We start from the raw sequence: 20,347 nt of genomic DNA, 5'->3' as shown, positions 1-20,347 counted from the left end.
TTAATAGCAGTAATAATGATTGCGGGAAATAGGTATTGCTGTTTGCAGGAAGGGAATAGGTTTATTTATTAAATGTGAATACTATTATTTTAATGTTTAAGTTGAAGGAAGGCTTAATTATTAATCGTGGGCGCTATTGATTTAACGCCGGTGCTGGCTGTAATTTTCTAAATGTAGCCTTTTTTTTTTCCAATTAGGTCCTTCAACATTCCAGGATCCGGACAAGCCGCAACTAAAGAAAGCAGCAGTCACAGGTGAGAAGTGAGAAGAACAGGTAGGAGAGAGAAGCAGAGTGTGTGAAATGTTGTGATTCTAGTAGGGACAATGGCAATTTTTGGTGAGTGTTGTGCCCAATGTAAGGTGCAGGCAAATACTGAACTCTTTGTGTACACACTGTGGTGCTAGATGTCTTAAAAGTCAGGAGTGCTGGGACATATCTGACGCTCTGGTGAATTCAGGACCTAGTGATTTTTATGTGCTAGCCATGCCCCAACGGCGCATTGCCACGCCCCTGAATGTATGACCACGCCCCGGCGCAATTTTTTGGGGGGGCTTACTCTACTATGAGGGGGGGCCCCATGAATTTGTTGTACCCGGGCCCTGAATTCCTCTTGGCAGCCCTGCTCCTTCATGCTGGAAAAGGCATTGTTCGTCACCAAACTGTTCTTGGATGGTTGGGAGAAGTTGCTGTTGGATGATGCTGTGGTACCATTCTTTATTCATGGCTGTGTTCTTAGGCAAAATTGTGAGTGAGCCCACTCCCTTGGCTGAGAAGCTACCCCACACATGAATGGTCTTAGGATGCTTTACTGTTGGCATGACACAGGACTGATGGTAGCGCTCACCTTTCCTTCTCCGGACAAGCGTTTCCTTGCTAGTAACCATGGAAGAACAATGATTTCAAACGCCACCCTCCGTTTTAAATCTTCCAGTCTGTTATTCTAACTCAATCAGCATGACAGAGTGAACTCCAGCCTTGTCCTCACAGCACGCTCATCTGTGTAAACGAGAGAATCACTGACCTGATGTCAGCTGGTCCTTTTGTGGCAGGGCTGAAATACAGTGGAAATGTTGTTTTTGGATTAAGTTCATTGTCATGGAAAATAGGGATTAATTGCAATTCATCTGATCACTCTTCATGACATTCTGGAGTATATGCAAATTGCCATCATAAAAACAGATGGCAGCAGACTTTGTGAAAAATAATATTTGTGTCATTCTCAAAACTTTTGGCCATGACTGTACACTTCCAGATATTTAGATTTTGGATCCGCCAGCTGAAGTTGTAGTTTAGATATTTACTGTAACCCTGGATTTTTTATTTTAAAGTCTATATAGTTAAATTAAAGGTGCTTTGACTATTCTCTGTTTTGAAAAAAACCCAAAACAAAACTATGTCAAATTGTGATGCAAAAAATACTCTGCTTTTCACAGCATAAATGGTATTAATGTTTATTGCTGATAAAATACATGTGCATATTTTTGTGTAATTCATTTTGCCCCCAAATTTCCACTTTTATTTGTAATTATTAGAGATAGGTGAACATTTCAAAACTGTTCCTTATAATATTCGCCTCATTTAGTGATATTTTTTAGGTTTCTCCTGTGGAATTTGTTTTTAAGTGTTCTGCATTGAATTGAATTCTCCCTATAATTTTTGTTACACCCATAATTCAGAACTAACCTCAGTCCAGAATGAATTGGCTTTTTCTACTAATTATATTTTTAAAATAAAAATAACATACATCCTTAGGACTTATTTCGACTTGCAGTTTTCATTTCATTTTCATTGTAGATATGTGCAGTTATCAGTTAACCACAAAAGAAATGCTAATATCCAGACCATATCAAAAATGCAGTGAAAACTTTAAGTTATATCGTTCTCTTAAAAATTTGAATGAAAAAATTAGAGTTTGCTATTTTTCATTGTTCCTTTTTTTCCCTACATTTTTAGATGTTTCATTTGATTAATGTTGAAAGTGTAAAGTGAAACAAAATGGTGTTATAATTTTTTTTATAATCTATTAATGTCCATGTCCTTGACTGCAGAAAGTGCTAAACTCAGTCCAGAAGATGAGACAAGCGAGCCAGTGTTGCAGCTACACTACAGTACAGAAGGAACTACCACAAGTACAATAAGACTGGACTTCACAGATGAATGGTAATATGCTACCATCTTCTGCATTGCTGCTGTATGTATAGCACTTTATTTCTAAAGGTTCATTATTATTATCACTTATTTACATGGCATTACACAATTCCACGGTGCTATACAATGCTTGCATGAAAAATATGGATACAATGTGATGATGCTCTGAGTTAAAGGATAGACTAATATACATTTTAAGTAGAATGCGCACAAATTCCTTGGTCTTATTTTAACATTTTAAAGCACAGAGCCGTCTTCAATACATTGTGATGCTTCACCAGATACTAAAGAGATTGACAAGTAAAAGTAAAAAAACACACTCTCTATAAAGTGGGAACATTCACAAATAGTATTCCTATAGAAATAGCATAAGTAATGTAAATGTTTATTGAGACAACCACAATAAAATGAACACCTAATGAGTAAGTTAGCATAATAGAAAAATGCAGCAATAAATACAGCAGTCATAATATACTTAAAAACATATTCTGTTATTTCTGCATAAGGTCTCTAATCACCTTAACCAATTATTTGATTGTTGTTCAGCATTTGTGCACGGAATATTTCTCAGATACATATTATATACTTTATATATTTAGATGTTTATTTTGTTTATTTTCACTTTACAAAACATATTTTTTTTAATTGTTGCTGTTTATTTCCTGTAAAGGATTTCAGAATGTATAGTTGTACGTCAAGTTGTTTTTTGTTGAAATGCTAGCTGTTAATTTCATTTCACTACATATATTGTGTTTTATTATTTTGATACATAAACATGGAACACATTTCATTTAGACTTATGGTGTGACTTGGCATAATGCAAATGGTGTGCAGGACGATGACAGGGGAACACTTAACTCCCACGCCAAGTTCCATAGTGTAATAACACCAATTGCAATAATGATTATGGATACCAGATGGTGGATCAAAGAAATGCATTTGCGCATGAGCACTGTTACTGCCACACAAGTCTGTTTTGTTTTTTACATAATTTGCACATGTATTAAATATTGAGTATGAGGTGCTTGCATACATTGGGCAGATGCAGAGTTGTATTCAAAATTAGCTCACTTTCCGTCAAAAAAATGCGTATGCAAAAATAGCATATCTTCTCCAATATGCTGAGCTCAGCATATAGAAAAAATGTGTGTGTATGACTAAAGTATTATAATAGGCTTTAAGTGTACAATTATGCTTTGACACACTAGTCCTTATTCAACTTGTATCTAAATGCTACATTCCTAAATATCAATATCTAACAATATCTCTTATTATCCAATATTTTACAAACCTACTATCCAATCACTTACTTACAAAATAACACTTCTTAAAAGCTAGACCACATGGTCTATGGCTCTGTTGGCTGTCTTTAAGCAAGCATATGTTGCTATAAAACAATTTTTTTACCACAAGAGATTTTCACACAATTAACTTTTTGCTAATTTCCATAAAGTATCACTTAGCAATCCTCATTTACAATTTCACTTCCTCACAGACAATGTAAATCAGTATTCTAACATTTGCAAACCAGAGACAACTATTTAACTTTTTATATAAATGCAGTACTGCTTTAGTACAATGGGACAAGGTAGGTGTATACCAAGCTTTAGTATAGGCACAATCAAACTCCGTATCTTTCCCATCTAAGTAACAATTACCACAATCTTCATTTCAGACTTTACAAGTACCATGTAACCAAACAACACAATCTGCAAACTTCCATTACAAAGTACACTTACAAGCTCCAAACAGTCTGCCCACCAAAGACAATTCCATTCAAACTCCACATATGCTGACAAAATGTCATCAACTTACGTTATCTTACCCAGGTACCACCCATATTATTCATACATGTTGCCTTACACTGCAGCTCCTATATAATCCATAAGTATTTGCCTGTCCAAGCAGTCTTAGATGTGTATGAGTAAGAAAGAGAGATAGCCTTGTGTGTCTCTGTGTGCTTAACAGATTTTTAAGGGGAGGAGAGATCCTTGTAATAGGGGCTCACTCACAGCCTTTGATAAGTAAATGTAGGCTTCCAAAAAGCCCAAACCAGCTTCTTTAGTTAAGGAGGGGGAGGAGAGTTATGTGCTGGAAAACCAGTTCATTTTGATAATGGCTACTCCTGATGGAAAATATGATATATAATAATGGATTATAAATATTATTTTTCATCACTTCTGCAAAATTTGTTTAAAAAAAATCTAAATGCAGTACTAGCTATAGATATGGATGGCAATTAGAAAATCTAACTCATATTGGGGAGTTTGCACACCATGACAAATGAGAGTGGTAAGTTTAAACTTCCTGAAAGTAGCTATTGTCCACTTGTCTGGCATATTTTTCCCTACACTCATTGTTCTTCAGTGGATTTTCCAGTCCTGCATGCTGTATCCACCTGTGAGGAGAAAAGAAAACTAAGTTCGAGCTTACCCCACACTACTGAAATAAAAATAAAATCTGGAATGGGTTAGCATCCAAGGTAAAATAAAATACAGGGACTTCTGTGCCACTCAATAATCCCAAGAAAGAGAGATGAATACATTACACATTAGGGCTGACGAGGTAAAAGTACAACTTAATAGAATTTGGGGGTCTTAGTGTAGAGAGATTGCACGTACCGTAGAATGTTTATCTATCTATCCGACGTGGATTGTAAAATAGCATGTCCTATGTGCTTAGTGGCTCACCATGGTATACAATTTGTCCTAAAGAAATATTTTCCATTTGTATATCCTACAGAGACGAGAGCAGGGTGCCAAGTACAGCTGAAAATAAATGTTAAGCCGCTAGACATCCCCTCTCACCAGCACTATATTCATTGCTATGTATTTCTGTATTGTGATGTATTTGGAAATGTTGTCTTCTACTGTTAATTCTTACCAGGTGGGTTCCATAGGTATTAGTTTAATTCTGCTATTGGCACAACTTGCCTGATTTCTATTATTGAAAATGTAAAGAGTGTCATTTTAAACTTAGTGCTTTAGAATTGTACAGAGAAAATGGCTGAGAAGGCTCCAACCATCAACATATGGGATGACATTGGAACAGGAACACTGTATCACTATGACAACAATACTCTTGTGCACCAGGGGATCCCCTGTGTGTCTGTTTCTGTGTGTTAAAAGTTGTGGAAATGTTCCATTGTTACAGTTCTTTGTTAAATTATGTATTACTGTATATTTGTTATATATTGTTTGATAGCAATAATAGAAAATGAATTGTTCCCTGTGAATAGAGCTCTCCTTTGAAACTAAACATCAATATATGCAATCATTTCTGTGTTGAGGCTATCATGCTGGTTGCAAGAAAGAGGTCTTTCTCTTCCAAAGCCAGGGAAGAAATTCCATGTACATACTCATAAAGCCTTGTCCATTGGCCCAGTCAAACTTAGTCCTGATAGGTTGGCTCAGGGCAGTCAACCTCCTCTCCTAGATTGACCAACCTGCCCAAACACCACCAGAATTGTTGCAGTATTTCAAGTGCTTTCTTGAATTTATTTTAGGGGGGGAGACTGGGCTTAGCTCTATATAAAGAGCACGTGCTATATTGTGTGTGTTCCAGTGTCTACTGTGAGAGACTGACTATAGGTTACAGCTCCTGTTGGGCTGGTCTAGGATTGTGCCAGTGACTGGATCTTCAATCCTACTTGGGCCTTGTTACTTTGTGAACTTGAAAAAAAGCAGGAAGAGATTGGATTTGGTCTCTAGGATATGTGTAGTGTATAAATTTGCTGTGGTTTTTTTACCCATGGTATTTTAAATTCATTGAAAGGAGATTGCAAAAATCAGGAATACAGATAATGCAAAAATTGACAATTCCTTTGAATCAACCTTCATACTGTTGGATTTATATTTTTAGTTTTGTTGATTTGTGGAGATTAACAAATGAATTAAATTACTGCAAATTCTCTTATTTCGACCACCACCTACTTTTATCTGTTAAATCAATATATTTTTTATATAGAATACCAGTGCTATCTAAAAAGCATTACAATTAGTGATGTATTAATTGCTTAGTTATTAAAGTTTTTTTTAAAGTTACTATCAGGCCAAACATGTTATTGTTGATACATAGTGACCACTTTTTGCTTTAGACAACAGATGAACATAATGTTAATTTGTCACTTCAGTAAGTTTCTTGAGAATTCACAAACCAGTCCTTAAACTTTGTATTTTTTTTAGGCGCAATACTGTTTCAAGTTCAATGGCTGTGAAAGTGGGACACGTAAATGATTCTGCAACACCTGAACCCACCCTGCCAAATGAAGGTATAAATCACAGCAAGCAAAATTTTCTTATTATTATTTCAGTTTCCTTTGGATAGATAAGGTAAATGTCAGAGGTCTAAAGTGGGCTCAAACTTTTCTGCCTGCTTGGACATCATCTCCATAAGTACGTCATTAAATTTTTTAACGAAGTATAATGTTAATGTTTGTATCACCTTTTGAGGCAAATATGGTAATTATAGTGTACTAACAATTAGTTCTGTTGTCTTAATGTACTCAGATTTACATATTGTGCAATTTCTTTGTACAAGAAATGCTTACTTCCAATTTGATTCTTGCCTTTGTGAGCAGCTCCTTTCCAATGCCAGTTGCCAAAGGCAAAACACTAGAAGCTAGTTATTTTGTTATTAACCATTTACAAGTCACAAAACCAGTTTTAAGGAAGAGGCGGTTATTAGCATCATATCTTCCTGATAGCAAATGGTTGCATATGTACAGTTTAAATAACCAGCGTAACATACACAGCTTGTGCCCAAACCATTGTACATCACAGCTGAAAATATTATGACATCAGCATGTGCCCCTACAAAATTATTACAACAGTCTGTCACTTAATTAAACTTGCTTTTGCTCCTCCAAATACACTATATGGACAAAAGTATTTGGCCACACCTGTTAATTATTAAATTGTGCTGTTTCAATCAGACCAGTTGCCAGAGGTGTATAAAATTAAGCACCTAGCCATGCAGTCTCCATTTGCAAACATTTGTGATACAATATGGGTCGTTCTGAAAAGCTCAGTGACTTCAAGTGTAGTACTGTCATTGGATGCCACCTTTTGCAATGTCGATTCGTGAAATTTCATCCCTGCTGCATATTCCACGGTCAACTGTAAGTGATATTATTAGAAAGTGAAAGCATTTAGGAACAACAGCAACTCAGTCATGAAGCAGAAGACCACATAAAATCACAGAGTGGGGTCAACGACTGCTAAAGCGCATGTGCGTAAAAGTCTCCAACACTCTGCTGATTCCATAGCTGAAGAGTTCCAAACTTCCACTAGCATTAATGTAAGCACAAAAACTGTGCGATGGGAGCTTAATGGAATGGGTTTCCATGGCCGAGCAGCTGCATGCAAGCCTCACATCACCAAGACCAATGCCAAGTGTCGGATGGAGTGGTGTAGAGCACACCGACATTGGACTGTGGAGCATTGGAAATGTGTTCTGTGGAGTGACGAATCACGCTTCTCTGTTTGACAGTCAGATGTGCACGTCTGGGTTTCGCAGATGCCTGGAGAACGTTATCTGCAGGACTGCATTATGCCAACTGTGAAGTTTGGTGTAGGAGGGATAATGGTATGGGGCTGTTTATCAGGGTGTGGGCTAGGCCCCTTCTCTCCAGTGAAAGACAATCTTAATGCTTCAGCATACCATATTATTTTGGACAATGCTATGCTTCCAACTTTGGGACAACAGTTTAGGTTAGACCCTTTTTTATTCCAACATGACTGTGCCCCAGTGCACAAAGCAAGAACTACAAAGACATGGTTTGGTGTCGAAGAACTTGACTGGCACGCACAGAGCCCTGACCTCAACTCCATTGGATACATTTGAGATGAACTGGAACGGAGATTGTGAGTCAGACCTTCTCATCCAACATCAGTGCCTGACCGCATAAATGATCTATAGAATGAATGGGCACAAATTCCCAAAGAAACACAACATCTTGTGGAAAGCCTTCCAGGAAGAGTTTAAGCTGTTATTCCTGAAAAAGGGGGAGCAACTCCATATTAAAGTATATGTATTCAAAACAATGTCAACACAGTCCCTGTTGGTGTAATGGTCAAGCGTCCAAATACTTTTGTCTATATAGTGTGTTATATAAGCGTGTGCTTCTCAAAAAATAAATGCAAACTAGCCCATGCCCATACATGAAAGGGCTACACACTAGCCTGAATTGGGTCCCAGCATTTCACTCTTTCACTATTACCACGACCAGTGCGGTTCACTTGTGACAACATTGGAGTTTCTGGTTATTAGTAGCAGGGGTGAACATGCTGAATGCTTTTACTGTAATTGCTTTCAGAGTTGTGAATTTGTGTAAAATCAGTTATTATTATTCCCTGCCTTCTCCAGTGCAGGAAGTGAGTGCACAGATCTAGGGGGCATTCTCTAGTAACCAGTGCATTGCTGCCATCAAAAACCTGGGACCCAGTACAAATTAATCTGGCAGGGCCTCTTTCTCCCAATACATGCCCCCTCTCTGTACAATACCTGTCCCCCTCCCTCTGCATAATACATTCCCCCATCCCTCTGCACAATATGTGCCCCCCCTCCCTCTGCACAATACGTGCTCCAGTCCTTTGTTCTTGATGCAATCAGACTAGGGGTCCTGAACAGATGGAGGGGGGGACAGGTATAAAAGCAATAATTGAATATCTGCAGCAAAGGAACTTAAGAAAAAAAGTAAACAAGGTTTTATTAACAAAATAAATGCTAGCGCTGTGATAATATCAGCTAATTTAAAGTCTGAAATTCTGCCCGTCAGTGGCGAAAACAATTACTTTTGTGAACAGTGAAGAAAGTAGATTGTTTTACAATTCTAATGCCATATTACAATTGATTGAGATAATATATAGATGTTCTAGAGTCCATTGAAGTCCCAAATCTTAAGAAGTCAGAAATGTCTTTGTTCAACAGCAGTTAATTAGAAACATCTGTTCTAAGACTTATCTCTTGCACTGCTGCTCACATAACAGATATAATTGCAGCAAAACACCCCATCAAATAAAATAACAATAAAATAAAAAATACATTTATATATCATGCTAATATATTGGTCTGAAAACTTTTGACAATTCCCTGATTTGATAGTTACATCAACATTCACACTATATTTTTATGAGGTTTTATTTGTGCATACAGTTCTATAATTTCTTACTAACTTTTTCAATTTCTCTACTCATGATTTTCTTACAAACTTTCAACAATACTAGTATACATTTTAATGCAAAATAGATAATCAATAATTTTCCTAATATAATGAGAAGAAATATTCCTATTGAATGCAACAATGATTGAAACCATGTACCAAACCCTGAAAAACAATTTTTTTTTGTATCTAACTACGAAAACCATGTATCGAGTAGCACTGTGGCATAGTGATTAGCACTTTTGCCTAACAGCACTGGGGTCATGAGTTCGATTCTCAACCATGGCCTTATCTGTGTGGTCTTTGTATGTTCTCCTTGTGTTTGCGTGGGTTTCATCCGGGGCCTTCAGTTTCCTGGCTGCTATTAAATTGACCTTATTCTCTCTCAGTCTTTGTGTGTAAGTTAGGGAATTTAGACTGTAAACTCCAATGGAGCAGGGACTGATGTGAGTGAGTTCTCTGTACAGCACTGCGGAATTAGTGGTACTATATAAATAGCTGATGATGATGATCTTCTGCAGATAATGTCATGTTATGAATCTTTGCAAAATATTTCTTCATTTCCACTACTTAATCCATATAGTTATCAACTATCTCCTCTGGATTATCTTTGTCATTAGTCATATAGGTACAGCATTGTGCACCACTTCATTATAATGTTACACAATAACCTCCTGTTTGTACAGTAAGATAGTTTAAGACCAATCTATTTTGAAAATGTGAAGCTCTTTTGCAACATACTGGTAGGTTTCATCATACACATTAGTTATTTTATCATTCAATGTAACTAACCCTTGGATATAAAACCAATTCATATTTCTATGTGCAATACCTGAAAATTCTAATGCAATCATTACTTGTACACAAGTTGATTCACTTATAATTTGTGATACTGGTTGTTTTCCACTATTTTCAACAATTATTTTCTTTCTTGTTACTGAATTATCTATTAAATACTTTTTCTGTACTATTTATTTTAATTTATGATGTGTAAATATATTAACAGCTGGAATCACCTTACCTAAATAACATATCTCCCCTGAATTCAATGGTAACCACTTATATGGCTCACTTCCGCATATGTAATATAAATATGTCTGGTATAATATATGTAATATATCTGTGCAAAGAATATCTATAAACGTTCCATACATTATTCTCTAATTGCTCTTTACAATCACCATCTTGTAAAGTTATATTACAATATTTTGATGTTACTGTTTCCAAAGACCGCTTTGGACCACAATATCTAAATTGTGGCTTTTTAAATGCAGGACTTTTCCCAGTATATAAATAGTCTATTATTTTATATTTCGTTTTATAATACATGAGCAGAAGTTGGTCTGAACAAAACTTTTCTCCCCTTACTAGAAACAGAAGGTTTGTGAATGCTTGTGCAAATCTGTTTAGTTGCTCAAAATTGACATGTGAAATGCTGTGATCCATTTCATGTTGGAAAGGTAAACTCCACCCAGTAGAAAGGTATTTTGTTATGTAGCAAACAACACAATAGGGTCTCTTGGTGCCCTGCTTCCAGCCTGATAAGACATTCAGACACAGCTCCTAGCTGGACATGCTGGAAAGTAAGTTGCTTGGGGCCTGGGTCGGCCCTGGCTAGAAGGAAAAATGTTATAATGGAGTTTTGAATGGAATGAATGAATGGAAGGGGAGTGAATCTGGAAATATTAATTTGAATGAAGTGTAATGTGTTTTTGAATGGAATTGTCTGAGTTCAGATAAAATGGAGTTAGTGAAGTGTTTGTCATGGTAGCGTTTGTGTTTGTTGCAGTGGTTATTTGGAATAGATGTCTTTTGTGTAATATGCCTTGCTGGCTCCCACTAAATAGATGTCTTTTGTGTAAAATATTTGCGGTGGACTTACAAGTATATTACTAGAGGTTTAAGAACTGGACTCTGTTCATTTTTAGTCAATGCGGCCATTGCAAGCACGTAACCTTTTTTCAGGAGGGTTATCACAATATTGACATATACACATTTCAGTTGGCAGTTTCTCACCACAATCTTCAGGTTCATCTCCAATTACTTGTCTTTTCAATTCTTCCATTATATGTACCATTATTTTATGTGTTATTAGTTGTAAGTAGAATGAATGATGAAGGCAGTGATTCTCTATTATGAATATATGCCCCCATTTCCCATACTACCAGATCTTACTATCAGATCCTCATTAGAGAAATGTTCATAAAAAATAATAAAATCATGCCTATAGCGATGACAACAAAAATAAGGATATTATTCTTTGACTTTTGGATCAGAGTCTTCTTCTCGAACTGCATCATTGTCAGAGTCCTGAAACAAATTTGTTATATCTGCTTCCAAAACTTTCATAGTCTCTGCGTCTTTCCAGGCCTTTGTCGGATCTACTACCTTTTTGCAGTGGGATGCGTGAATCCAAGTATATTTTTCTGCAATTTTCAATGCTGTAGTTGTGACTAACAACACTTAAATATGGTCCTAGCCAAAGATCTGTCAAACAATCAAAGCATAAAAAATGTCTCACCATAGCATATTCTCCTGGTTTTATATCATGACAGTTCTCAATAGGCATTTGTGGTACAATCATTTTGAAAGTCTCTTGTTACTTTTGTAACCACTTCTCTTAATCAAGGACTTAACACTTACATCTTGAGTGCATATTAAAGTCTCTTGTGGGCTGATAATATTATTTGTTTATCTTCTGAACAAAATCTAATAAGATGAAAGATTGAATGAAGTCTGGAAGTGGTTTGATACTATGCAATACTAGAGGTATAGCCTCTAACCAAACCATCCCTGTATCCTTCATCACATTACTCAGCTTATGTTTGATTATACTGTTAAATCGATTCTCTTTACCACTTGCTTGTGGTCTAATAAGCTATATACTTTTTATTCCTAGTAAAGAACACATTGGCTGAAAACTTGCCCAGTGAAATGTGTGCCTCTGTCACTCTCAATCATTTGTGGCATACCATTCTTGTACCAATTTCTTTGCTGTAAATACTGCAGTGCAACTTGCAGCTGGATACACTTCTACCCAACTAGAAGAAATGTCAACACACACTAGTACATACTGTAGGTTACGACATTTTGGCGTTTGGATGAAGTCAATTTTTATTACCTGGAAAGGGCCCTCTGTAGGATGAATATGTGATGGTTATGTTGGTATAGTTTTTCCTGGATTCTTTCTCAGACAGGTAAAACAAGAAATAGCCTTTTTAACTGCATAAGAGTAGAAGTCATGTGCGAATACTATCTTTGCCTAAATTAGTTAATCCATGAGCTGCTTCTACCAATGCTGGTAGGTAATCTTTTGGGGCCACTGGTCTAAATTCAATTAATTTAAATGACATTAAGTTGGTATCCAGTGAAGAAATATTTGTTAACACTGGTCTTTTCACTGTGTCTTTTGCAGCATCATCTGCCCTTTCATTTCCCTAAAGCAACTAGATCTGAACTGCTTATTTGCCCCTGGCATTTAATAACTGCTACTTGTAATGGCAATTGAATAGCATCTAATAATTCATTTTATGTGCTGCAAATGTGCTACTGTGGTACCAGCTGTGTTCAAAAATTCTCTAAGTCGCCATAATACATCAAAGTCATGAACAACTCCAAATGCATATCTGCTGTCCGTGTAAATATTTACTCATTTACCTCGCGCCAACTCACATGCTTTTGTGAGTGCCACTAATTCTGCTGTTTGAGTTGGTTGTGGGGTACCTAAAACATTTTCTTCAACAATACTCTCATCTGTTGCTTATCTGTGCATATCCTATGCATTACTCTCTAGTCTAATTTTGCCTATTACAGCTAACATCTGTATAAAAGGTCAGATCTACATAAAATGGTGTATCTTTAATATCAGGTCTGGCTGTAAATGTCTGGTCAAAATTTTTTAAACAATCATGAATAGATATTAAATTGCTATATCCAACATTTGCTGTATGGGCAAGTTGAAAGTGGGTGAAAGTTCCAAAGTAAACAATCCTGCTGGCATGTGTAATAAATCTTGAGTGTCAGTAAAGTAGAGGGATATCTAGAAACACATCATCTTATATACAATAAATAGTGCAGCCTTATTTACACATCACATCTCTCCCTAAAAGTTTTGCTAGTGCTCTTGCTAAAAGGAAGGAGTGTTGTGTACTCAAATGACCAACTGTTACAGGCTCTGTTTTGGTTAATGGTAGCAGGTGCACAATACCTGAAACTCCTACTGCAGATATAGAATGATCAGATAATGGATTAATATTAGGGGTGTTTAACACGGATTTGGCCACCCCATATCCGCTAAAAACTGATGTTTCTGATCATCTGTGTAATGAAACGAACGTTTCAACAACTGCAGCATCAAAAGCATCTAAACTCAGTAAATCACATTTTCATTGTGGACCTGGATACTGCAATTGTGTTTCTGAATGCTGCAGATGTGCATTTCCAAAGCCCATGGCCCCCCTCTGCTGGCTGTTATTTGGAGACACAAAGGCGCTTTCACTAGAAGTGAATGGTTTGGGGGATGGGTGGAGATAAGAAAACTGTGGCTGACCCTTACTTACTCACCCACTGTAGATATAGGTGAAAATCTAACCCCCTCGTCATCATAACACCCCCTCTTCCTCTGGTTTCCCTCTCCCAAAATAAGAACAATAGGAATAGTGACCTGCTGGTCCGCATGTAAAACAAGGACTAGTCATTTTTAAGTGTGGGTTACGACCAAACGGAGTATCATAAATCCTTGACGGTGTCTGATTCTCTATCATTCTTTGAACAGTCAATTATCTATGCTTCAGATGTTTCTTTTTCTTACCAATATTAACAATATTAATCTCTACAAAAGTCTTACCCCTACACCATGGGGTTGCAATTTGAAGCCTGTTTCTCAATGTTTCTACTAATGGTTCAACCAACTGCAACAGCCATTTTCCTATGTCCAACTGCCTATGCAATATTTTCCATGCCTGTGTAATTTGACATTTCAATAGCTGCCCACATACAATTCTCTTCTCCAGATTCATTACGTTTCTGCTTACTAGTATAAAGTTACTGGCAATCCAGAATAGGAGGAAAAGCCACCTGTAATAGTTTAAGAATGTTTTTTTTATATTCGTTTCATTAACAACATTTACACACAGCAAGTTATCATTCACTAGCGCAGAATTCTAACAAAATGCAACAATATCTAGTCCCTCAGGCAATACTACTATAAGGAGAACGCGCCAATCACGGCCCGTGAGTTCATGTGCATTTCTAATACCCCTAATAAATTTCTGACCATCTAACAAATCTGTCTTTGGATTTGGGTAATACTTAATCATAATGCGAAGTTACATGTCCATGAAACATACAGATGTACCTCAAAGGGCAGTTGTGGAACTGGGGCATTACCAGCATCAGATCTAGGGACTAACATTCTTCTTATAGGCAACAATGTAACAGAATCCAGTGTTTTAGCTGCTTTTTGCTTACTGTATTTCTTAGTTGCTTTCAATAGTTTACTGTATGTTCCCCTGTTGCTGGGTCATATAATTGAACTGGCTGTCTGTCCTCTCACCGTATGACTGTGTCAGATATACTAGGGCCAAATTGTACAATCCCCACAGCACCCTGCTCAACTGTAACCCCTGTGCCATCTGGTGACAGTGCTGGTACTTCAACCACACCCTGATCAACAATTTGTATTTGCAAAATCCTCTGAATTGCTAATGGCATTGAATTTTCTGTGAGTAAGTCATCTGAATCACTTTCTGTACTGGAATAATTCTCCAGCTGTTTTATTTCTGGTAGTGTATAAAGAGTTGCAGGTTTAAGCGCCTGGTTTGGGGTGGAGATGTTCCCGTTTTTGTCTTTTCAGACATAACTGTTTTAGAATCAACTAGATCAGATTTAGGTGACTGTAAAACACTTTTTAAAGTTCATAATGGCGTCCATTGTTCATTATCAGCCCTCTACAATGCCAAATAATACTTCATAAGCAACTTTGTTTTCTGATTTTTAAATTTTTCAATTTCTGTTTGCACATTATCCAAAATATTTTTATCAAAAGATCTCTGCTCTTGGAGCTTCTTATCACAATGATTAGCCATATTCATCCACTCTTGCACAAGTTGCACAGCCTCTTCCTTATATTTGATAAATAATAGCTGTTCCATCCTGGAACTCTTTTCAATCTGGACAGCCTATTTCCCATATTTCACTGAGTATTTTGCCCACACAGTATGTAACTCTTTGTTTGTTTTTTTTTATTTAAGCACTTGACCCACCCAGTACTCAAGCCCTGTTTTCACAATTAGAATGCATTCATGCAGTCTGCAATCTGTGGTGGCCCCACAGTTCCACCATTCAGAAAGTCCACTTAGGCCCCACATCTGGGAAGATAGCCTCAATCTCCACACTATTTCCCAGTGACTACATAGATTTATTCACTCTCTATTATCTTAACACGTGTTATCACAGCACTCATACATACATACATACATACATACATACATACATACATACATACTCACTCTAATAAGCAGTTCACAAAATAGTTTTCCTTGTATCAGGCAAATACCATTTTTTTGCCTACACTCCAATAGCAGAAATATTTATGATGTCCTGATTAGCAATGTGGTAGATTGCAATATGTAACACTTTAAAATCAAAATTGTAGATATGCTTCACCTGCTCTCCTCCAAGGGTAAGGAATGGGAAATTTGAATGCAGCCTCTACTTCCTAGGGATTGCCTAAATAATCCCCATGTAATAAGATTGTGAAGGGTAAATGAGGTGAGGCGCAAATGGGATAGGGAAAAACAGGTAAGGGTATCAAAACCTGTGTCAACAGAATGCTGGTATATGTCCACAAAAGTGACTAGAAATGAATGGTATGCAGAGTTAAAATTGTACAATGAAACAGAGCAGATAAAATACAATAGCAATATTCAGTATCGGCGTATCAGCAACTAAAAGTCAATGTATGCTTCCCATGCATCATAATATGGTTATGTCCTTGTTCACATTTGTGCCATAATGATATTCTCCTACAGGTTCCCTGGTCTCTCCAAATTACCTCATACAAAGAGAGGGATAAGAAAAAGACACAGGTGCTCCAATGGTGTTATATCATAAATAACATATATTTTATAAAACAATAATGTGCACAGCTGGACTTACATTTAGTAAGTCCAGCTGTGCACATAAAGGTTTCTTTTGACGTTGTCCCGACTTAGACGCTCGTATTTGCAATCACTGGTATAGTCCCAAACTTGGCGGTGATCTTCTCCCCGTTCGGCATCTGTCACTTCCAGGTGATGGTTGCTAGGCAACAGATCTCAGCTCTTATTGGACCCTACGTGTTTCACCATATGACTTCATCAGGGGACACTTTAAACCCTGAATTTTAAATTGTGAAGCAGGTACTATAAACAAAAGTAATAATAAAATAAACATTCATGTTTCCGCAACACATATGTTAGTGGAAAGACAAAACAGGCAGCCAGTCAGCAATTCAAGATGTACATTTTGTTAAAGTGTAGCTTAGCTTACCTTCTTTCACAAAACAAGACGTCCACTTTCCACCCTGTAATGCACAGACCAGCAGCCCAGTGTTAATGTTTGAGAGAAATCTCAGCAGTGCCTCCGATTGATAAAAGCAATAAATGAATCTCTACAGCAAAGGAACTTTAAGAAAATAAGCATAAAAGGCTTTATTAAAAAAATAAATGCTTGTGCTGTGATAATATAATTAAAATTTCAAGTGTGATGGGGTTTTAAGAAGTGATGAATGTCTTTGTTCAACAGCAGTTAATTGGAAATATCTGTTTTTAAAATTAACTCTTCCACTGATGCTCACATCACAAATATAATTACAGCAAAAATACCACATCAACTAAAATTATAAAAATAAAATAAAAAATACATATATATTTCATGCTAATATATTGTCTTCATGCAAAATACCTTTGACAGGTCTGTCCGGGCCTCTTTACAGCTGTACCACCTGTACCCCCCTGATAGCGGCCTTGTGTCACCAGCGTGCATTTTTTAATTACTGTGGTGACCTGGTGAGAAGCATTTGTATAGCTCTGCCAGTAGCATTCTCTACTAAGGAGAGGATGAAAGAAATTAGTCAGTGCTGCTTTTGGTTTAACAAAAAAAAAAAAGTGAATTGCAACAATCCCTATCAAATAGACACATTTAATTTAATGCATTAAAGACACTAATGCTGTGTCATGTGGTGTTGATAGGTACACATATATAAAGATGTCAACATATATATTTTTTTAACACTCTGACATGTCTTCGAATGCATTCATCAGTTGGTCCTGCTCTGTTTTGTACAAAGAAGTACTTTCTTGTTTCTAACAGGCAGAGGTGTTACCCCTGCCCCTGTCTCGTAAACTTTCTATTTTACTGGGAGCGTCAGCACTGTTGCTTTCTGAAACATGCAGGTGGTAGTAGAGCAGAACAGTGCCAAACTGTTGATGGCATCTGGGTAGCTGCCAGATCAGGGTAATGTCACACACACCGTGTAAGTACAACTGTGTGTTTTCAGCTTTAAATTGTGAACGCCACCCTGCACTATTTATAATGTTTTGGGTGAGGTTCTTGTAAAAGTGATTACATCTACTACTAATTTATAGAGCAAATATTGCATCTCTTTATAGCATTGGCTCCAGCCAACAACTGCTATTTTGAGTCACTATGCTCATGTCTCTTTAAAATGTATCGGAATTTAAAATAAAAGATTTTTGAAATAACATAAAGTGGCGCAAGCTTCCAATAGTTTGACATTTTCATAGTGTTTGGAGCTGCTTTTAAGTATTTGGGTTCACATAATAACAGTATTATATAGTAAATAAATGCTGTGGCTGTGGCTAAACTGAAATACAATGGATAAACAATGTTCAAGACCCTGCAATACTGCACAAAGGCCACAAGAGGTCTTACAGGGTCTAGGAATAAAAGCTTTTTAACAGAATTGTATTTCTAAACTTGCTAAATGGATGTTTTATTGTACACAGACTTTGCTTTTCTCAATATTTTACAATAGCAGAGTTTTAAAATATTCTGAAGTAGCGCATAGTTGCCATGCATGCAGGTGTATTACAGAATGATGACTGAAATGACTTATTGGTTAGACTGACTTTTAATTGTAGGAGCAACATTTTAATAGGAATTTTTTATTCAACATATTTTATTGAACACACAGAAATAAAAAGCAAGTTATTTAATAAACCTAATCTAGGTATATACATTTGTTAATACAAAAACAAGATTAATGAGAGAGAACTAACCTATTTAGGGTGTACCGAATCTAGATTTATTGTAGAAAAACAATATTCAACTTAGTTGGTGATTTAGGTAGTGGTGTCCACCCACCTCTGCATGAATTCTGCCAAGGAGACGGCAATTAAAAAACAAACAAAACGGATATCATATTCAGTTTATAGGCGGTGGTAATCGCATACTAAATATAGGATGGGGATCATGTATTGTGTTTCAGCTGTGCTGCGGCAGAGAACACTTTATCATCATCATCAACATTTATTTATAAACCGCCATCAAATTCCGTAGCGCTTTACAATTGGTAACAAACATTAATAAAACAATACTGGGTAATACATACAGACAGAGAGGTAAGAGGGCCCTGCTCGCAAGCTTGCGATCTATGGGACAATGGGAATTTGATACACAAGGGCATGTGCTAGGACATATTGCACATTGGTCCAGCTAGAATGCAAAGTTAAAAAGTATTGAGTGGGCTGTATGATCAGTCACAAAGCAATGTTGGTCAAAGGGTTGTTGTCTTGAATTAGCTGTGAAGAGGGTGGTAATAGGGTAACCTAGGGAGATTATGATGGTGGTTGAGGAATATCATAAGCTTGTCTGAAGAGGTGGGTTATCAAAAAACGCTTGAAGGTTTGAAGACTAGAGGAAATTTCACAGATTAAGTGCAGCCCGAAGGAAGTCCTGTAACTGGAAATGGGAGGATGTGATGAGAGTTGATGAGAGACACAGAACGGAGGTGTCGAGTTGGGAGATATTTTGAGACAAGTGAGGTGATGTATGTTGGTGCAATTTTGTTGATGGCCTTGTAAGTTAGTAGAAGAATTTTATATTGAATTTGTTGAAAAACATGCAACCATTGTAGAGACTAACAGTGGCTCTGCAGAGGAAGAACGGTTTGTAAAGAAAATCAATCTAGCTGCTGCATGCAAAATAGATTGTAGGGGTTCAAGTCTGATTTTGGGAAGACCAGTAAGGAGGGAATTGCAATAGTGGATGCGGGAGACGATGATTGCATGAATTAAGGTTTTGCAGTGTCTTGTGTCAGATATGTGCGTATTCTGGAAATGTTCTTTAGGTGTATGTAATATGACTAAGATATAGAATCGATGCGGGGAACAAAGGACAGTTATGAGTCAAGGATTACACCTAGGCAGCGAGCTTGCGGTGTGGGATTTATGGTTATGTTATCAACAGAGATAAAAATGTCACACAGGAAGCTTCTGTTTTTGGGTGGGAATATTATTAATTCTGTTTTTGAAAGATTGAGTTTGAGTTGACGAGAGGACATCCAAGATGAAATGGCAGAGAGACAGTCAGTAACGTGAGACAACAAAGATGGCGAGAGATCAGGAGAGGATAGATAGATTTGTGTATCATCCGCACAGAGATGATATTAATTGAAAGGAGCTTATTAGTTTATTAGTTTTCCAAGAGAAGTGGTGTAGATAGAGAATAGCAGAGGACCTAGGACCGAGCCTTGTGGTACTCCAACTGATAAAGGAAGTGGAGCAGAGGTGGATCCAGAGAAATTAACACTGAAAAAGCAATTAGATAGGAAGGTGAGAACCAGGACAGGTCAGTGCCTTCAAGACCTGGGGATTGTAGCATTTGTATGAGGAGAGCGTGGTCAACAGTGTCAGATGCAGCAGACAGATCCAGGAGAATTAGAAGAGACTAATGGCCTTTAGTTGTCGTTGTGATCAAATCATTGAAAACTTTGGTCAGCACAGTCTCTGTGGAATGTTGAGAGCGAAAGCCTG

At 37.0% G+C, this 20,347-nt stretch overlaps 1 protein-coding gene across 7 annotated transcripts in view; it reads left to right on the top strand.

Annotated features, from left to right (window-relative positions):
* Positions 1 to 20,347, top strand: part of DCAF6 (DDB1 and CUL4 associated factor 6) — a 291,082-nt gene that overhangs the window by 169,962 nt on the left and 100,773 nt on the right. For 6 of the 7 annotated variants that reach the window (XM_075195604.1, XM_075195606.1, XM_075195609.1 and 3 more), the window contains 2 exons: positions 2,050 to 2,161; positions 6,334 to 6,419. The exons of the other annotated variant lie outside the window; for it this stretch is intronic. In XM_075195604.1, coding sequence (XP_075051705.1) covers positions 2,050 to 2,161; positions 6,334 to 6,419 — 198 coding nt within the window. The remainder of the gene's footprint in view (positions 1 to 2,049; positions 2,162 to 6,333; positions 6,420 to 20,347) is intronic. 7 annotated transcript variants of the gene reach the window in all.

Source organism: Mixophyes fleayi, chromosome 2 (assembly GCF_038048845.1).
Source record: "Mixophyes fleayi isolate aMixFle1 chromosome 2, aMixFle1.hap1, whole genome shotgun sequence".
Lineage (NCBI taxonomy): Eukaryota > Metazoa > Chordata > Amphibia > Anura > Limnodynastidae > Mixophyes > Mixophyes fleayi.
This window is presented reverse-complemented; position numbering and strand designations above follow the sequence as displayed.